Raw genomic sequence first — 20,677 nt, 5'->3', positions numbered from 1 at the left:
CAAATGATTGGTACAATACCGGCATTTCATTCCTTTTAGGGGGGGGGGGCAATCGTACCTGAGCACGGTACAGGTGTCCCAGTGTGAGTGCGCCCTGACTCTTTGGTCACTCTTGGTTACTCTTTAAAAAGTTAAAGATGGCCACTGGGCATCATTACCTTTCTTTCCCCTCCCCAACCAACCTCCATACTCCCTTGGGGGGCACCCACCTTCTTGCAGTACACCATCTGGTGATCGAAGAGGAAGAACATGCGCTGCTGGCTCTTGGCTTGCGGCTGGGACAGCTTGCTCATCTCCCCGGAGTAGATCAGGTCTGAGCTCTTGCTCAGGACGTCCTCTCCCTGCAGGGACGACAACAGAGCACGTCAGACATCAACCGTCAACCCCCCCCCCCCCCCCCACCCGACCAATGGCTGTGTGCGTGCCGAGGCACCGGGGGGCCTACTGGGAGTGAGCGCACACGCCACGTACCTCCCAGTCCTCGATGGAGCTCTGCCACTGGGCGATCTTGTCGATGTTCTCCAGCCGGCGCTTCCTCTCGTTGATGAGCCGGGCCACGTTCTTCATGGCGTTGAGCGCCGCCTCCACGTCCTTGTAGTCCCTGGGGGGCGGTTAGCAGAAGGCTTTGAGTAGCTCCCTCTGGCTAGAGCGGTTGACTCCGCCTCCTGGGGGTTTTATTCCTATGCTGTGTTTCTAAATCTCACTAAATTATTTCCATGCAGTGATGTACGAACAGGTGTCCACCGTCGTTTTTTTCACAGTAAAAGTACCTTCACACAAGGCTTTAAAGTACAAATATACGTTCAAAAGAACTATGAACAATTCGTTTTTTTTATGCTTTGTTTGTTCAAACTCAACTAACATGAAGTGTCTCTTCAGGTCACATGTTATACCACCATCTGCCTCTTCAGACACCACAAGTGGGCGAGTCCACCTAGATGTGCACTGGATAGATTTGTCTACCAGCCGACCCAGTGGACTGCAGCAAACTTATCTATCCATGATACATCTAGGCAGGCCCAGCTACGATGTCAGAAGAGGCAGATTTTCAAAACGGCTTGTACCCTAAGCACACTCACACCTGGTGGCATAATATGTCACCTTTAAAACATAGAGATTTAAAGTAGAACAGAACCCCCTGACCTGAATAACACAGCATACAGGTTGTGTGCATTACTGGGCTGGGCGGAGGCTCCCCTGTCAACACCCTCCCCCCAGAGTGAGGTGGGGACGGCCGGGTGGGGGGGGGGCTCACCTGTGCTGGGGGTTGGTGTACTTGAGCAGCTCAGCCAGCTGCAGCGGGTACTTGCAGATCTTCTGCACGGGCGTGAGCAGGAAGCCGTCCAGCGAGATGTCGATCATCCTCTGCAGCAGTCGGCAGGCCTCGAAGAAGAACACGTACTTGTTGAGCTTCATGAGGCGCGAGAGCTGCAGGCAGGCGTTGGGGTGGTTGTTGCAGTACTCGGAGTAGATCTGGAAGTCTGTTTGCTGGTGGCAGAGACACAGGAGACGGAGAGGAGGGTTGAACGTCCAGGGAGCGATCGATGGGGACTACACTACGCACACATCGCGTACAGCTCTCCCCCCTCCCCCCATGTTGAGTCACACTGGACTAGGGGCACTTTGAAGGATTGTATGGGGTCTACATTCTTTGTGTCTTTTTTATCGTTTTAACACTGGTTATTAAAACAGTAATTCCACCGTCATACAAGGAATTCAATCTGAATACCTGCTCAACTAAGTGAACTAGTAAATCTGAATAATAACACAACATATAATGGGTGGTTTGGTTGCCACTAAGTGGTAATCCAATTCTATAATTCCAATGAGTTGGATCAGATGTAGGATCTTGTTTGATAAGTGCTGTTGATAACGGACGCAGCAGACCCGGCCCAACATCCTGCTCCTGGACCTAGGTGTGCTCACGTGTTCCAGGAAGCAGCAGCCGATCTCGCTGAGGTGCGGCTGGTCTTTGTTGAACTTCTTCTCCAGGCCCTTGAGGAACTTCCTCTGGAAGCGGTAGATGTCCTCGATGTTCCCGAAGATGGTGCGCAGCTGCTCCTCGGTGAACATGTCCGTCCTCTTGCGGCACTGCTTGATGTAACCCTGAAGGGGGGGGGGGGGTTAGGATGAGACCGTCTGCTGAAGACACACGCAGAAGAGACACTAAAATAAACTGCATGTTGTCATCGGGGTCCACCCTAGTCGTGGGACGAGAGCGATCCACCCGGGTTGGGTTACTTGAACTAGTAAGAACGACTTAACTGTGTTCATAATGGGTATGAATACCTGGTCGCATGCCTTGGCCTTTTAATGTGGTGCGTTGGCGAACGCAGATCTAAAACTCAGAGCGCTTTTTGAGGAACGACCTTCCCCCCGAATCCCTAGCAGCCCTGCCTAGCCCCCGGTGGTGTGGGGGCCGTCTAGCTGTTTTTTGACGGGGGGGGGGGGGGGGGGGGGGGGGCAGGGGATAGACACCCACCTCGCAGATGTCCTTGAGGTGTTTGATGTAGTCGCGCTCGGTGCTCATGATCTCGTTGATGACGTTGGACCTCATCTGCTCCTTGCAGGGCAGGCCGGGGCCCAGGTTCAGCCCGAGCCCCGCCCGGTCCTCCTGGCCGGCCCCCGCCTCCTCAAACTGGGCCAGGTACTCCTCCATGTGCTCGTCCTGGTTCACGCGCAACTGGGAGAAAGACCACCACAACGTTAACCGTCTCCCTGGACTTGTAAAGTGCACCCCGTCCCTTAAATGGGGCAGGAGTGTTTTATGCCTTAACTAAACTAAATAGCATTAATTACAATGCTAATTAACACATAAGGGTGTGCCACGTTAATCTTTGTGTAAAACTAAAGACATAGGTTTAGTGTTTTGTGTTGTCTAATAGGCTCCCCCCTCTTCGCTCCCAGAACTAAAATAGCTGAACTGCGACCCTCACCAGCCCCCCAGGGACCGTCAGCAGCCTGACGGGGCCCGGGAGCTCTCATCTGGAACATCATTAGAGACTCATCTCCCAAGACTGGGTGGAGGCTTCAACAGTAACACCGTGAGGAGCTCCCCAAGGAGAGGGAGACATGAATGAGAGAGAGAGAGAGAGAGAGAGAGAGAGAGAGAGAGAGAGAGAGAGAGAGAGACAGAGAGAGGAGAGGAGAGAGAGAGAGAGAGAGAGAGAGAGAGAGAGAGAGACAGAGAGACAGAGAGACAGAGTGGCGGCGTGAACGTGAGCTCAGCGGCGGAGGCTCACCCGTACGAAGCTGGCGGGGAACCAGCCCTCGCTGTCCAGGATGCGGCCCCACCACCACTCCTTGTTGGTGGCGTCCACCACCTCGATGACGTCGCCCGCCTTGAAGCCCAGCTCCTGGTCGTCCATGGTGACGTGGTCCCACAGGGCCTCGGCGAACACCACGCTGCCATCGCTGATCAGCTGAGGATAGAACAGCAGGGGGGGGCGGGTCATGAGCCAGGTCGTGATCGTCACGGTGGTCATGGGGATTTTGACGTGATGTCGTTAAATATCATGATTTGCTTGAGAAATCAAAGTAGCATTCTAAACTGGTCTCACGGATGGGTCATGTGGATGTGGACATGTAAAGTGGTTGTCCAATGTCCTGATTTATGTTTTGATCAATTTGAGGGCTCACGACTTCTTGATTACCCCCTTAATAACTTTATTATTACTGTGCTTTTGAGAATCCACAAAGGTTATGGTGTATTTGTTTTGCAAGATTTGCCCACATTGTTGGCTAATGTCATTACTACAATGTGTTGAGTAATCATAGATTTTGGAATGCGAGTACATGAATGTACTGTAAACATATAAAATGTCATTGTCTTACAACATTGTGACTTTTTCTTGACATTGGCAAACAGTAATATAAATGAGACATTATAGATTCCATTGGAGACGATATAAATCACTAAATCGACAGAAGAGAAACCTGATATTAGAACCGCTAACCGATACTAACCAGTTGCATGGACACGCATTAATGAAACCCATTCGGGCTGAACAAGGGGGGTGTGTTGGTACCATTCATCCTGATGTCATTGGGTACACGGAGGCCATCTTTGTGGCTGCCTACAGAGTGCTATGCTAGCTGGGCTTCACTGCATGCTGCTGGCGTCGTGATGACGCAGCCTCGAGCTGTGGCTCAGCTGCTTCTCGAGGATCAGCCGTGCACGGGTAAAAAGGCATTGATCAACTGATTGCAAGGCTAGACGGAGGGGGTGCCTGGCAGAAATCAATATCATGATAAGGCAGGGAAGGAGGGAGAGCGATGGACACAAAGGAAGAACGAGCCTGTGAGAGGAAAGGTCTGGCCCGCAATCCTCTCGAAAAACGAATAATTAAAATCGAACTGTATTAATGTGAGGTGTCTCTTACTTTGAAGGCTTTGCAGGGGAATCCTGAGATGTGCAGAGTGGGTTTAACCACCACAGAGAAATTAAGTTATTGCAAATCGTTTCAGATAATAGCCTCTGCTAAGTGCTGTATTGCAATTTAAGTTGGAGGTAGCCGATGTAGGACAAAGAGGAAGGTTTCTTCCAGAGAGAGGTGGAGGAAACGGAGGGGGTAAGGTTGGGCGGAGGACGGCCAGAAAGAACCTGAGTTTTTTTGGCAGAAGCCAAGGCTGCAGTGGTCGTATATCATGCTAGGGTACAGGCGTCTAGCATGCTAGCGCTGGGCTAGCGCTGGCCGGGCAAGCGCTGGGGAAACGTCTACGATGCCCAGCAACAAGCCCCAAAACCGTCGCCAGTCTTTGCCACATAGCTTTCTTCAAGCTGGGGTCAAGACGCTTGCCGATCCTGATTTCCAATTATGTATTCTGTTTCTCTCTGCAGGTCAGTCTGGCCTCGATCCCATTGAAAGCCTTTTACCAAACTCGTAATAATTATGAGACGAATCAGTGAGGTTCAGTTCAGGACCAACCAAGAGCACAGAGGTCTGTCGGATAAGAAATCGTGACAAAGGAAATTGTAGCAATCAAAACTTTTTTACAAATGACCGCAAACGTGAATATGAACGGTCTCACGATGCTAGCAGGATGTAGCCACAAGAAAACCCGCGGTGGTTGTTGTTCCATGTGATATCTGTGTCCTGCACACAGCCAACAGCTTAGCATAAGGAGGCCGGGGTGTGTTTTTATGTATTTATGTTATAAATCTCCAGTGGAACTGAGAATTGTTGCCGTCGCCCAGTCAACTGCAGGCGAAGTGGCTGTTGCTAGGCAACGTTTCCACACCATCACTCCTCTCTTCCCTCTCCTCTACAGACGCCGTCATCAGAAGTACCTCCTGTCTTAAAGGGGTAACGGGATGGGATGGCCCCTGGATAGAACCTTGCTGGAAACAGAGCAGTCACTATGGCAATAGCAGGATGAACTAAACAGAGGTTTAGACGAGGTTGAGCCGAACTCTGGACTGGAAGGCCTAACAGGGACGCACGGCCCATACATCAAGACTTACGAAGACCTTTGATCATATCAGTGCATCTTTGAACAGATTCAATGCAAGTGTATATCCACTGCACTTACAATGTATGCTTGAAAATGAGAAAAAATAAAGACGCACACAGACAAACACATGCACACACACACACACACACACACACACACACACACACACACACACACACACACACACACACACACACACACACACACACACACACACACACACACACACACACATACCCACACACACACACAATATATATATAGTGTCACAAGAAGTCCAAATAAAATGAAAATATATAAAAACGAGAGACTACATACAACACAAATCCAAAGCAGGCGTGTTGTGCTGGTCCAAGAGCCCCACAGCTCTTTATTACAACATCATGGAAGTGCCTCACATCCCAACAGGGCGGTCATCATGATTGATGACCACTTGTCTATAATCTGATTAAAGCCGCCATTGCAATAGCTTGATAGGAGCCCAGTAGACAACACTTACTGGCATCCACTGTGGTTCAAATACTCATGGGTTGTGATGGTTTACACAGGGTTTATATGTTACTTCACCTTCATTGCAGACAGACACAAAAAAATGTTTTTCCAGTTGTACCTAGTCCAAATGCAAAAGCTACCCTGATTAAAGTCACCTTATACATTTGATAGATGTACAAAAGAAAAACTAATAAAACATATACAAATATTTGTATGCACCAATATGATTTCTTGATTAGAAGGTGTAAAATATGTCATTAATAAAGGCATTTTACTAACTTTGTTTGAATACATCTACTAACCTTAAGCCATAAATCTTTACAATTAATAGATCTTGTCATGATAAAACTGTAAATAACGCATGGGCCTTATAAGGCATCATTATTATCATTTCCAATCTCATTCTTAAAGACAATGTCAAATGGCATTCAGAGTTACGCAGAGCAAAACGTAGCAGTAATGGGATTTGATTGGACAGAACACGCTAGCCATTTGTGTTAGCCCCATTGGAAGGTTTATGTACATGCGATGGAAGGCACACATGCCGATATTAAGGTTGAAACATTAAGCCTCGTAGCTTGGTAAGATTTGAATGGAAAATGGATAATAAACAGACTTGTTTTTGGTATACATTGTTAAATAGCTGAATAGCATGAAGACCATTGATATCAGCCATTCAAACAATTAAACCCATCCATTTTCATGTCATGATGATACACACATAAACACAGGGCTCACACTGATACACAATGGTTTGAGGTGATCAATAACCCATCATCATATGCATGAACAAGGTCCTCACACACTCCCCGGAAGCAACAAAAACGCTTTGTCGCGTCGCCTTTATAATGCACTGTGTATATAGCTGTAACATACACTGCTGCACATTACACGGTATCCCCACCTTCATGCGAGCAGCGATGAGTGTCTATCGACGGAGCGGGATTGCAAACCTATTGCACGCACAGATAAAAGCAGGCAGAAAACCAACCAGACAGCTCGACACACACCCCCGTCCCGTCTGACGACCGAATGTCCTGGGATCACGTCCAGAGGGCTACCTGGCTCTCTCTAGACAGAGCCTCCAGGGGCATCGACTCCAGCCTCCCTGAGCCCGTGTCTCTCTCTGTCTGCTCGCTCTCGCTGTCTCACACGGTGCTCCGTCTTTTGTTTGTTTTGGTGGTCCGTCTATCCGTCTATCCCCCCCCCCCCCCTCTCTCTCCTCCTCACCCCTGGTGCGTCGGTCTGGCGATGACGGCGTCACATCAGAAAGAATCAAAGAAAAAGCGTCTGGTGTTCGTCGTTACCAGAGTGTGTGTGTGTGTGTGTGGGTCTGTGTGTTGCTGCTCTACCGGAAGGAAGGCCAGAGTGTGTGTTTGTCGCGGCTCCACTGGAAGGCCAGAGTGTGTGTGTTACGAGTCTACTGAGAGGAAGGCCAGAGTGTGTGTCACGAGTCTAGGAGGAGGAAGGCCAGAGTGTGTGCCGCGGCTCTATTGGAAGGCCAGCAGGAACATGAGGACCACGTTGATGATGACGAGCAGCATCATGATGAGGAAGACCACCACCTTCTGGGTCTCGGGGTGCAGGTTGCAGCGCAGCAGCGTGTTCAGGACCCCCATGCGCCGCCGGTCCCAGCGGCCCGAGCCGCTGCCCCGCGCCATGGCGCTCCCGCCACCGCCCCCGCCTCCTGCTGCTGCGCCTCCTCCTCCTCCCCGTCGTCCTCCTCTCCCCTCCTCCTCCACCTCCTCCTCCTCCTCCTCACCGCGCCTCTCCGGCCGCCGCTGTCGTTCACGCAGCGCCGGCGCCGAGCCGCCGCCGCCGCCGCACAACACCACTGCTCCTCCTCCTCCTCCTCCTCCCTCACCAGCACCTCCTCCTCCTCCTCCTCCTCCTCCTCCTCCTCCTCCTCCTCCCAGCCCACCTCCCGCCGCGCCGTCCGCTCCTCCGCGGCTCTCGCCGTTCTCGAGTGCTCCCCGCCGGCGCCGCTCGCGCGTCTCCTCGCTTTCCGCTGCCACCGTGCCGACCCCCAGCGTCGCCCCCGGGCCCCCCGCTCCCCGCGCCGCGCGCTGCGCGTCCAGGACAGAGGGCGCCCGCGCGGCCGTGCCCGCCTCCGTGTGTGCGGTGTGTCTGCGCGCCGCGTGTGCGTGTCTGCTCGCGGCTCCGCCACTCGCCAAGTGGTGCCTCCGGCGTCTCCCTTCTCCTCCGCTTGCTGTCTGTACGCTCCTTCCTCTGCCGGCTCTGGTCTCTCTTCTCTCTCTCTCTCTCTCTCTCCCCTCTCTCTCTCTCGCTCTCTCTCCCCTCTCTCTCTCTCGCTCTCATCGCTCTCATCCTCCCTCTCTTCGCCCTCGTTCCTCTCCCCTCTCTTCTCTCTCTCTCTCTCTCTCTCTCTCTCTCTCTCTCTCTCTCTCTCTCTCTCTCTCTCTCTCTCTCTGTCTCTCTCTCCTCTCCGTCAGGGCATCAGGACAGAGCGGTGGAATGCACAACGCTGTGTTGCTGGGGCTGCATTGCTCTCCTCCCCGTCGTCAACGGCCGGCGGTCTCTCTCTCTCTTGAGTGTGCGTTCTCCGGAACTCCCGGTCCTCCTGCTCCTCCTGCTGCTCCTCTGCCCACCTCCGCTCTCCACCTCCTCCACCCGCTGCTGCCTCGTCCCGGCTAGCTCGCTAGCTAGCTAGCTGCTTTAGCCTACATGCGCTACAGCTGCGTGCACCGTGCCGTCGTAAGTCATCGGGAGTCTTGTTTTTGTTTTCTCCTCCCCTCCCCTTTGTTTTTTCCCGGCGTTTGTCCTTCCTCCTTCTTCTTCTTCTTCTCCTTCTTTTCCTCCCTCCCTCATTCGACTGCCTCTCTCGTCTCACTCCCCCGTTGTCCCGTTAGCCCGCGGCGGCTAAAACGTTGCGCTGCCACCGGCGCCAGGAGAGTCACTAACACAGCCGTCCATCTCACAGGATGGGCCCCTTTTTTCTCATCCACCTTCCTTCTTCCCTCCCTCTGTCTGCCTCTTTTATTTTTTCTTCCTCTCCTGATCTTGCCCTCCCCCTAGTTCTCGGCCAGCCAATCAGGCTGCGTAGCGTGTCGAGCGTATCCTGGATACCGGAGTGGTTGAGACGCAGCCCTAGCAACCCCCAAGAGAGTACGGGGGGGGATGGGGATGGGGGGGGGGTGATACTTGGAGAGACAGAGCGAGAGGGAGAGAGAGATTAATATGAGAGGATACAGAGAGAGAGAGAGAGAGAGAGAGAGAGAGAGAGAGAGAGAGAGAGAGAGAGAGAGAGAGAGAGAGAGAGAGGGTAATAAATATGGAGAAAGGGAGGGGAAAGTAAGAGAGAGAGACAGAGAGACAGAAAAACAGAGAGAGCAAGAATGAAAGAGAGACAGAAAGAGAGAGAGAGATACAGAGAGAGACAGCGAGAGAGAGAGAGAGAGAGAGAGAGAGAGAGAGAGAGAGAGAGAGAGAGAGAGAGATATAGAGAGAGTGATGAGGGTTGGGGGTTGGGAAGGTGTAGGCCATGCAGAATAATGGAGTATTCCCAAATGACACGTGTGACTGTGTGTGCGTGCGCGTGTGCTCGCCTGCAGAGCTTTGTTTGTTAAATGGGAGTGGCCCAGGCTGGTGACATCGAGTGTTTATGTTTAGTGCTGATTCTTCACGCTGGACCACGCTTCACCGCGGCGCAGCAGCTCTCCTGGCAACGCTCATTACCCTGTTCGCACGTCTTTTGTTTCGCCTGCAGCTAGCCCTCTTTAGCTGCGAACTATGAAATAGCAGTTCAGTGATCCAGCATGAACATCTAAGGGAGTGTTTAATGCCCCCGTCCCTGACCTGGATCGGGGGTATGGGGGGGGGGACACGACCCAGCTGCCCCGTGAAACACACCACATGGGGCACATGCAGCTGGAGTAACAGAAAGCACACACACACACACACCCACATGCATGAGAGCACACATATGCATATGCACACACACACACACACACACACACACACACACACACACACACACACACACACACACACACACACACACACACACACACACACACACACACACACACACACACACACACACATAAAAGCCACCCGATAATCAAGCCTCTATCAAGCTACATGCTTAACATGTCCTACGTTGACATGTATCATCTTCAGGTAATGCTCTCCCCTTTTCTTTCTAATCATATATATTTTATTATTTACTATATTATTTGTTATTTATACCCACTCAGATGCCCACCTCTAAGTCTGACTCTAATCCACTCCGTTCTCCGGCATGGGCACCGGTTCTGCTGTGGATTTGCCGGTATTTCCAAATGGAGAAATAATGAAATAAACATATTTGCCCACATCCACGACAGCCATCACCAGGCGCCCCGGAGACGGTATCCATGGCGACCACATTATTAAGCATCCTCTGCTGTGTGTGTTTACAGCTACCAGCGTCCATTCCTCTGCAGCGAGGCTGTGTTCACCCGGCCGTGTGTGATGCGGTGCTACATCTTTACCATCTGTATTCCTTATTCCACATAGTTTCAAGCTTGTCAAGGCGACTCGTTTTACGGCATCAGGATGCATTGCTACAGAGTTCTCATGTCCACTGTTTAGAATGTTGTCGACCCCACCGATCCATTACTCATCGCAAACAGATTCTTAGGAACTTTGGACAACAAAATTATCATTGTTGTTGAGGTATAATCCATTTGTCTCTTTTAGAGACAGGTTACACAGAAGGGAGTAGGTCACTGTCATTTGATAAGCAACATGTTTGACGTGTGAGTGGCTATGAACGGAGAAATACTATGTAGGGCCATACCCTAGTTAACAATAACACACTTCTTAGATCTCATGGGACCGGCATTTCATCATGTGTATAATTGAATACAGTGTCAATGTTGGATTCTGCTTTTCCTGTCAGGCGACACGGTATCACCATAGAATAAGTGCAGATTAATTTTCCATTAATTAATTAATTAGTTAATGCAGTAATAAGCATAAATGTTGAATAACTAAATTTGTAGTCATCATTTACTAATGGTGTTCATGGTGTAACCGCAATGCTAATGCTTTATGATAATACTTATTACTGAATTAACAAATGTTAATTAATGGTAAATGAATGAACCCTTATTGTAAAGTGTGACACATACAAGTCAAAAGTTTGTCTGGAAGTCCTAACCAAGGAGAACAGAAATGTGGGAACCAGAGGGAACCTGGTGTATTATATTGCCCTACAGCCTCTGCTAGGTAGAGCCTCCTCTAGGTACAGCCTCTACTAGGTACAGCCTCCTCTAGGTACAGCCTCCTCTAGGTACAGCCTCTGCTAGGTACAGCCTCCTCTCGGTACAGCCTCCTCTAGGTACAGCCTCTACTAGGTACAGCCTCCTCTAGGTACAGCCTCCTCTAGGTACAGCCTCTACTAGGTACAGCCTCCTCTAGGTACAGCCTCTACTAGGTACAGCCTCCTCTAGGTACAGCCTCTGCTAGGTACAGCCTCCTCTAGGTACAGCCTCCTCTAGGTACAGCCTCTGATAGGTACAGCCTCCTCTAGGTACAGCCTCTGATAGGTACAGCCTCTGATAGGTACAGCCTCTGATAGGTACAGCCTCCTCTAGGTACAGCCTCCTCTAGGTACAGCCTCCTCTAGGTACAGCCTCCTCTAGGTACAGCCTCCTCTAGGTACAGCCTCCTCTAGGTACAGCCTCCTCTAGGTACAGCCTCCTCTAGGTACAGCCTCCTCTAGGTACAGCCTCTGATAGGTACAGCCTCTGATAGGTACAGCCTCCTCTAGGTGCAGCCTCTGATAGGTACAGCCTCTGATAGGTACAGCCTCTGATAGGTACAGCCTCTGATAGGTACAGCCTCTGCTAGGTAAGCCTCTGCTAGGTAGAGCCTCTCCCAGAACCAGCTGACTGTTGGCCACAGGGCCGTAGCGTGTGTTGTTAAAGGCAGGGTAAAGCCCGCCGCAGGGGGCTCCCGTCCCACATGGACCCTCCCAGCGGCGTTTCTTAGGTGTGGAGGAATCCCAACCACGGATTCTCTCGTGTTACCGCAAACCCTGTGAACCCCCCTCCTCCCCGACCCAGTGGGCGAGGGGTGGGCTGGGACACCCCCCCTATTGTGTCAAACTAAGCCTGCAGACGGCGGGGGGTGAAGCTGGGTCTAAGCCGCGCCTGATTGTCTCCGTCACCAGGTGGGTTTCACTGTAATCCCCCGTCGGTAATCCACTTCCTCCTCCTCCTCCTCCTCCGAGGGAGGGGCTTCAGACAGATAGCAGCCAGGGTGACGGCACCGCCGGTGAATCAGGCAGAGAGGGAGAGTGCAACATGTGTTTACCCATCGCCCCCCCGACACTCGGAAACCCGACCTCACCTCATGAGCATGGTGGGCCGGGGGTAAGGTGAACGGTAGAGGACTGGCGAGGTTGAAGAACGGGACACACTACATACAGAGATCTCTGTATCGGATACTGAAGCCTGATACAGAGGTCTGCATTCAGTATCATGGGAAATGGCTGGAGTTCTACTGGAAGTGTCTTACAGCCAGCCCAGAATGCAGTCAGATGTAATAATCGATGGAGCACAGGCAAGGCGCTGCAGACTATCAAGGAATCACAGTCAATAGCGATATTTTCTACCCCCATATGCTTGAGGAAAGGATGAAACCAATGTTGGAATGCTAACGTTCTTCTATTTCGTTTTATATATATATATATATAGATGCCCATATAAATAGTTGATGTGCCGTTCTGTACCGGCCAGTGCAGAGAGACAGGAAGGTGGGTTGAAGGAGAGAGGGAGTGAAGTGTGCACAGGACTGCAGGTGGGAATTGAACCTGCCGTCGCTACAGGGTGAGCGAGCTACGCAGCACCGCTCTGCACACAGGGTCACACCCTGCTGCCGTCTGGAAATGAGGCTGCCGCCGCTGACGTGAGCCTCGGCGGGCGCGGCAGCAGGGGGGGGGGGGGGGGTAGCGTGTGTCGGGGGGTCTCACCTCGTTGATGGCCAGCTGCTCCCCGCCGCCCCCCCCGGGGTGTCCGAAGCGGTGGGCCGAGCCGCGGAAGTCCTCGTACAGCAGGTCCTCCTCGCTGCCCAGATCCTCCCCTAGACTCCCCTTCTCGGGACCCCCGTCCGGGACCACCACCGCTGGGAGGGCAGGGGGGAGGGGAGGAGGGGAAGGAGGGGGAGAAGGAAGGAAGAGAGACAGTAGATTAAGGCCCAATCCCATTTCTACCCCTTAACCCTTCAAAACAAGGGGGAGGGGTAAGGGGAAGGGGTATCACACAATGCAAAAAGAGTCGCAATCAACATGAACACATTGAGTCCCATCTGAAGACTCTGAGGCAGATTATCAGCCTCAGATGAGGGTCGGGTGTTACATACTCGTAGGGTGGATAAATAGTGAGAGAGCACCAGAGAGAACCTGCAGGAGAGCCAACCGCACAACCCCACTTCATCAAACCCATGAGCAAACCCAGTGACCCTCCCTGGTAACAACAACAGAAAACTATCCCTGTGTGTTGACGCTCGATGGCTTTAATAATAGGCCTGCAAATAACATTTGCATACAAAAGACATAAATAAATATGAGCCTTGCCCCTTACTCGCAAAATGTGTCATCGCCCGCCATCACAGCCTTGTGGTGCTCGAATCAGCTTTAAGAGGCGGGGACATGAGCACGACATGCGTGTGTGTGTGTGTCATTATGTTCTATGAAGTCATCCAGAATGACAAACACACACACACACACACAAACACACACATGCGCACACACAATCGCACACACACACACACACATGCCATGCGCAGTCACAACGTTTATTCAATGCGTACTACTCTGAACGCTCCACAGGCTCTGAGTTCTGTTCACATGATGTCTTGTCTTTGTTGACGGGCATGGTGATCACATCTGCTGTCTGTGTCTTCTTGGATGGTGATAGTGTTCCCCCACTATTCAAATGCTGAAAACCACATTTGTTTTTGAGTACCAGAAACCTGCCAACAAAGGTTCATTGTATCATTATAGATCCCTTGTGCGTGATCTGCATTTATAGACTTTTTCTTATTGTTGCACAATATAATTAACTGTATTGTTATTTTTTGCAAGTTGTAAAAAATATGATCTGGTTTTGTGAAAATGACTCACATGATTCACATCTGCGCAAAAAAATCATATTGATTCTGGTCACCTAGCAACAGACTGAGTACTGCTGCGCTGTGCTCATCTAAATGGCCTCTCACACTCCAACAGCACCTGGCCCTGCCTTCACTCAACTAGCACGTTGGTGGGCACTCGGAACAGATCAACAACACTCATAACACATAAACACACCCACACGCACATTAACACACACACACGCCCATACACACACACACACACACACACAAGTAGTTGGTTCTCTCACTGTTTGTGTGCGTTGACAAAGGCTGATGAGTTGCAGTGTGTTGGTGGCTCCTCATGATACAGGCTAACACTAGTACAGGGGCTGAGGAGCGAGCCTTCTCCTCCACACCAGGGGACACTGGAGCCCGTCCCCAGGGCTTTGGCCCCGGGACAGCGCCCTGCTGGTTCAGCTGGGCGCGCCCCTCTTTATTTGTCGTGGTTCTCTGACGTCTCTGTGCTCGTGTCTCGAGCAGCACACAAGGCCACCGCACGCACGGACACCCACCTCATCACCAAGGCGACCGGCGCCAACCGCAGCGGCGGGTAACGGCCTCATGGGGGCAGTGTAGTACGCGCTGAGCCATGCCAGCCCGATTACCATGCCATGTGTGTGTGTGTATATACATATATTTATAAACATATGTGTGCGTGTGATTATTTATATATATATATATATATATACATATATATGTATATATATATATATATATATATATATGTATATATATATATACATATAAATATATATATAATATATATATGTAATAAGATGTGTGTGTGTTTGTGTGTGTGTGTGTGTGTGTGTGTGTGTGTGTGTGTGTGGTGTGTGTGTGTGTGTGTGTGTGGTGTGTGTGTGTGTGTGTGTGTGTGTGTGTGTGCTTGCGTGTGCACGTGCGTGTGTGTAATGCCAGGCAATCAGGTATAAGGTGTGGAGTATAAAGCTGACCCAGATATCTTTCCAGTGTTGGTGTTTGTGTGTGTATGCATGTGAGTGTGGGTGTGCGTGTGTGCTGCCGTGTATGTGTGTGTTGCACAGATGAACAGCAGGCAGAACAACGCCCTTCACAACACGGTGGTCAACGTGGATAGCAACAGGCAGGTGCCCAGCCTTCACTCCCAACCTCTGAGGTTCCTCCTCATACACACCGTGTTATCCATCTCATTTGGTCTGAGAAAACACTAACAAGAGATGGCAAAGGATTACTAGAGAGACGCCTGCTGTGTGAGTGTGAGTGTGTGCGTGTGCGTGTTTGTGTGTGTGTGTGTGTGTGTGTGTGGGTGCTTGTGCGTGTTTGTGTGCGTGTGTGTGTAATTGTGCCACAAGGGTGCAATTATAATAGAATAAAAAAAATATTCAGACACCGTTTCAATTTGGGTCTGTGGATGAGAAACAGAGTGAACTAGAGAGTGAACTAGAGAGAGAGAGAGGGAGAGAGAGAGACGGAGAAAGCGAGAGAGGGAGGGGAGAGAGAAGGGAGAGAGATAGAGAGACAGGGAGAAAGAGAGAGAAAGAGAAAGATATACTTATAATCTGTGTTAGTTTGTGAGGTTGGATAAGCTCCTGAGACCATCCAGATAATGAAGTTTGCGTTTCTCCTGAATATCAGTCTAGCCTTGGCTGGGCAGCCATTGATTTCCAGATATGGGCGCAGCTTGACGTTGCCCAGAAACTCCAGCCAATCGTATTTAATAACCGAGTGACCCTCTTGTTCTCTTTGCTTTTGCCGAATCCGTTTGGAAGTAAAGCAAAAAACATACTGTTCCCTGAGAAAAACCTTCCCAGGAGATTTCGTACAGTCCTCTAACATTATTATATTTAACGATTGAACTTCTGTTTCGATTAAAACGGTTGGTTTGCTCCATTAATTGCCACACTTTTCCTCAATGTTCTTTTTATTCTGAAGCCCCCTCCCTTTACCCCCGATCGGTCGAGGCATTTTAATACTTGGAAGAGGCTTTGAAGGAGCTCGGGGCCATACTGACCGGCAAACAGAAACAGATTGTGAACCCACAGGTCAGGATGGTCTCACTCTAGCTGGAGGCTGCCAGCAACATGTTAAATCATGATGCTACCAGCTCCAGCCTAGGTGAGCTACGCTACCAGATCACATGTGATGGTACAATCAATACTAAGTGGCCAAAAAATGTGTGTGTGGGAGCATGCGTGTGTGTATGTGTGTGTGTGTAGTTGCCTGAATAAATCTGCTCATGTATGTGTGGGGTAAGAAGAGGAGTTCAAGCCTAAAAGCTGCCTCTTCATTATTTGTGTGTGTGTACCTGTGTGTGTGTGTGTGTGTGTGTGTGTGTGTGTGTGTGTGTGTGTGTGTGTGTGTGTGTGTGTGTGCGCGCTTCCCTTTGTGTGCGTGTGTGTGTATGGGGAAGATGGCGGATGCCCACAGGAGAGCAGAGCACCAGGAGAGAGGAGGCGCATTAATACCCGGCATGTTCCATCTCTCCCTGACCAGAGACCCGGGAATACAGGAGTGGAAGCAATGCCTGGGGATGGCGTGTGCGTGTGCTGACAGTCACCACCGATAGATGTGTGGTGGGCAGTGGCAGACCCAGCCACTGCCGATCTGGACAGGGCAGTGCAGAGGGACAGGAAGGCTAGGCTGAAGTAGACAGGGAGTGAAGTGTGCACAGGACTGCAGGTGGGAGTTGAACCTGCCGTCGCTACACGGTGAGCGAGCCACACAGCAACGCTCTGCCACGCACGGCCACACCCTGCTGCCGTCTGGAACAGAGGCTGCCGCCGCTGACGTGAGCCCAGACGAGCGCGGCAGCAGGGGGGGGGGCCGTCGTGACACCGGCGGGGGTGTGTTGTGGTTCTCACCACAGCATTGCAGGATGAGGTGCAAGTACCGTTGGTAGGTGTCTTCTATCTCTTCGTCAAACCCGCACTTGTTTTAGAGGTTGTGTGTGTGTGTGTGTGGAGGAGTAATTGGTTCTTGCGTTACCATATTATATTCTGCAGCAGTGGGTCCATACCGCTAAGGTACACCGTGATATCAGCCAGATTCAACGCACATCGCACACACATTTACAGCTCTAGGGAGTGATTAGAAAAAATCACACACATTATTACAAGGATAATATATATACTTAGGGCAATATTTCACAAAGAGCAAAAAGTAGCTCTGCGTGATAATGCTAGGAGCTAGGGGATAGGCACTAGGGGCTAGGAGCTAGGGGCTAGGAGCCAGGAGCTAGGGGCTAGGGGCTAGGAGCTAGTAGCAGTGGGCTGCCTGCCTTACAGCCAGGAACAAACTCCAGATTAACTGACCTTGCCTTTGTTATGGGCAGACAAGAGATAACTTGTGTGTTTCGTGGTGTGGGAGGACCCAGGGACTTGTGGCTGTGAGGCAACAGGGCTAACCACCGCACCACCAAACCATCCCTACAGGTTCATTACAACCAGACAGGCAAGTGGATTATTTGTCTATTATGTATTGAAATGGAGCAGTAACAATACCTCAACGATAACGCACCCTAAAAAATAGAGCAAATCATATTGTCGGGATTATGTATCAAATCACAAGACACAGCTGGTCCTGCCTCAAGGCCGGCACACTGATTAGGAACTAAATCAACACCGTCTGAACCAATGTCACTAGACCTCATGATCCACTTCACTGTACTCATAACAGAATGCATACGACCCTACCTTAATAACTGCACACGCAGTGCAAAGTGCTGAGTTGTTAGAGAGTTGCGGGCAGTACTGTAGTCGTAGGCAGTGGTGAACTCAGGTCAACATGCTAAGTGGGAGTGTGAGAGCTGTACTCCAGCCTTTGTTGTTCATTCCATGGGGAAGGGGCTGACATTCATTCACTTTATTTGGGCACACAGTGTCCGTGAAGAGCCTCATCATCTCTCTCTCTCTCTCTCTCTCTCTCTCTCTCTCTCTCTCTCTCTCTCTCTCTTCTCTCTCCTCTCTCTCTCTCTCTCTCTCTCTCTCTCTCTCTCTCTCTCTCTCTCTCTCTCCTCTCTCTCTCTCTCTCTCTCTCTCTCTTTCTCTCTCTCAGGTCAGGGTGCTCGCCCGCTGGGGTTGGCTGTCACTCTACTTAGGACTCACAAAGTGGAAAGCGTGGGGGACTGTGGGCTGGCTCGCACACGCACACACACACACAAACACACACACACACATACACACACGCACACGCACAGTGAGTCACACAATCCCCAACTGTCACAATCCCCCCCCACCATCCATAACATCCTCTCTGGGACCCCCGGAGAGAGGGGAAGAGGAACCTGTTTTTAATCTGAAGATTCCCCTCATGTCTCTGGAAGCCCTGTTGGTTCCGTGTTCAGACCACCAGCACCTGTGAGTCCACGCCCAACTGGGTCAACAACATCCATTCATTGTTTTCTCTTTTTGGAATGCATTCATTACTACAGGTTAATATTTTACGGGAGGATGACAAAACGAAAGCCAGCCATGCCTGCAGCCAATCTCAAACATAGACCATCATCAAACTAAGGTCCAACCTCTTGGACCTCTGCCTGCATTTGTAGAGAGAAAGAGAAAGATATACTTATAATCTGTGTTAGTTTGTGAGGTTGGATATGCTCCTGAGACCATCCAGATAATGAAGTTTGCGTTTCTCCTGAATATCAGTCTAGCATTGGCTGGGCAGCCAAGGCTAGACTGACACAATTCTTGAGTTTAGCTGTGATTGGCAGTGTTGCAAAGCAGCAAAAATGTTCTGTCCTGACAAATACTCAATTGGCATCGACCAGCCTGAACCTCACGGACCGGTCTGGTCTTGGAACGTCTAGTCCTTATGGAACACGTGCCGAGGTCGTGACCTTAATCTGTCCTGGATTTAAAAAGTCAAAACATCACAAAAATGGACAAAAATGGGAAACATTATTCGACGGCCCACTGGGAACAGGGGGTGTGAACATAGATTCCTGGTTGCAAATCGTCCCCATCCCCTCTGTATGGTTACCAAAGGAAGAGGGGGGGGGGGGGGGGGGGAAGGTCAACGAGGTCACTGCTGCGCGTGGGACGAAGCACAAGAGGTGTCCATTTACACTCGGGCAAACGCTGCCTTCTCCTACACGACGCGGTCACATGCAGGAGAAGGTGGACGGGGCCATGGGCGCCCAAGGTGGGCGAGGGACGAGGAGAATGCACTGAGGAAGGGGACACTGGGTCCGTCGGACGCATTCCTCACTCCGGGTTTCCAGTCACGTTGACGGCGGGGCGGACTGACCCAGTTGTGTGCTGGTCTGTGACTGGGAGGGAGGGGGTGGAGGGGCTAGGGGGGGACAAAGACTATCCCATTTCCTCCTCCCCAAAAAGACGGGAGACGCATTTAAATGCGCGAAGCCTGTGGTTATAGCCACCGTTTACTGCGGTGTTGGTGGCAGAGCTCCTATAGCACAGTCCTACTGTCTGACAATACTCCTGTCGCATAATGTCTAATGGTATTTCTAAATCGAATCACAGGATAAACCCCTTGAGATGCGGCATATTGTTTTCAAGGGGGTCCTCAGGCACAAAACATGGAAGTCAACAGACATTTACACAACGTCAATACACACAGCCACCCGCTGACGGCACAGTCAACCATACAACTCCTAGAGTACGATACTACTAGAGTACAATAATACTAGAGTACAATAATACTAGGGTATATTAGTACTAGAGTATATTACTACTAGAGTACAATACTACTAGAATTCAATACTACGAGTACAATGCTCCTACACCACAATACTCTAATTGTAGGATACTTCTTTATGCCAATGCTCCTATAGTAAAGTACTCCTTCAGTACAATGCTCTCAGAATAGCAGGGTAGGCCCAGCGGGGGGGCCTTACGCACAGAGCCAAGATGTGAGCCCCCCTACGTAGATTGTCGTTATGTTTCCACGCATCCACTGCATCCAACAGATACGCATTCACAAAGTGTTCACAGAGCGTGACATGTTATCATCTGCGTGATTTGTATGTAAAACGTCTCACATTCCACTGAACCACATGAACCCATTACGACTGAAGAACTCCAACCCTTAATATCTATTACAAATTCATGCATTTGGTAATGTGTATAATCTCCCAGACAGTCTGGGAGTCCAACTGGCATAATGCTGGGATAATATTGCACGCTTTTCACATCAGATTCTAACTAATTTGATGTTATCTGCTGCCCTGAGGGCGGATCAGAAACTACAGGGGTGTCTCAATTCTAAATAAGATAAGATCAAACAATATTTATTTAATCCAACAGCATTGTCCAAAAGAGGCAAGCACAGAACGCAAAAAGCATTAGAAAAAATGAAGATAAATATATATATAAAAAAGTATGAGAAGATAGATTAATCAACAGACGGTTGAGTCAACATTATTACACATATGGAATATTAATATTGCACAGTTGAGTATGTATTGATATTGCGCCTGAATGAGTCACTTTCAGTTTGCGTGGTCTATAGGGAGCAGTGGTTGGTAGGAGTGACCGAGTGCATCTCCTCTTCAAACCCTGCAGAGGCAGGTGGCTGTCACTAAAGGAGTGGCCCCGGTGCTGTCACAGTGTCACGCAGCGCCTGGGACCTGTTCTCCATCAGGGCT

The 20,677-nt window shown here is 50.4% G+C and overlaps 1 protein-coding gene across 6 annotated transcripts in view; it reads right to left on the bottom strand.

Moving 5' to 3' along the window:
* Positions 1-20,677, bottom strand: part of arhgef4 (Rho guanine nucleotide exchange factor (GEF) 4) — a 77,108-nt gene that overhangs the window by 4,834 nt on the left and 51,597 nt on the right. For all 6 annotated transcript variants that reach the window (XM_056584097.1, XM_056584098.1, XM_056584100.1 and 3 more), the window contains 7 exons: positions 12,926-13,077; positions 3,243-3,422; positions 2,483-2,683; positions 1,927-2,106; positions 1,256-1,488; positions 472-601; positions 210-341 (listed from right to left, as the gene is read on the bottom strand). In XM_056584097.1, the coding sequence (XP_056440072.1) occupies positions 210-341; positions 472-601; positions 1,256-1,488; positions 1,927-2,106; positions 2,483-2,683; positions 3,243-3,422; positions 12,926-13,077 (1,208 nt within the window). The remainder of the gene's footprint in view (positions 1-209; positions 342-471; positions 602-1,255; positions 1,489-1,926; positions 2,107-2,482; positions 2,684-3,242; positions 3,423-12,925; positions 13,078-20,677) is intronic.

The sequence above is a fragment of the Gadus chalcogrammus genome, chromosome 23 (genome assembly GCF_026213295.1).
Source record: "Gadus chalcogrammus isolate NIFS_2021 chromosome 23, NIFS_Gcha_1.0, whole genome shotgun sequence".
In the NCBI taxonomy this organism is placed as follows: domain Eukaryota; kingdom Metazoa; phylum Chordata; class Actinopteri; order Gadiformes; family Gadidae; genus Gadus; species Gadus chalcogrammus.
The sequence above is the reverse complement of the archived record's forward strand: the minus strand, read 5'-3'. Positions and strand labels throughout refer to the sequence as shown.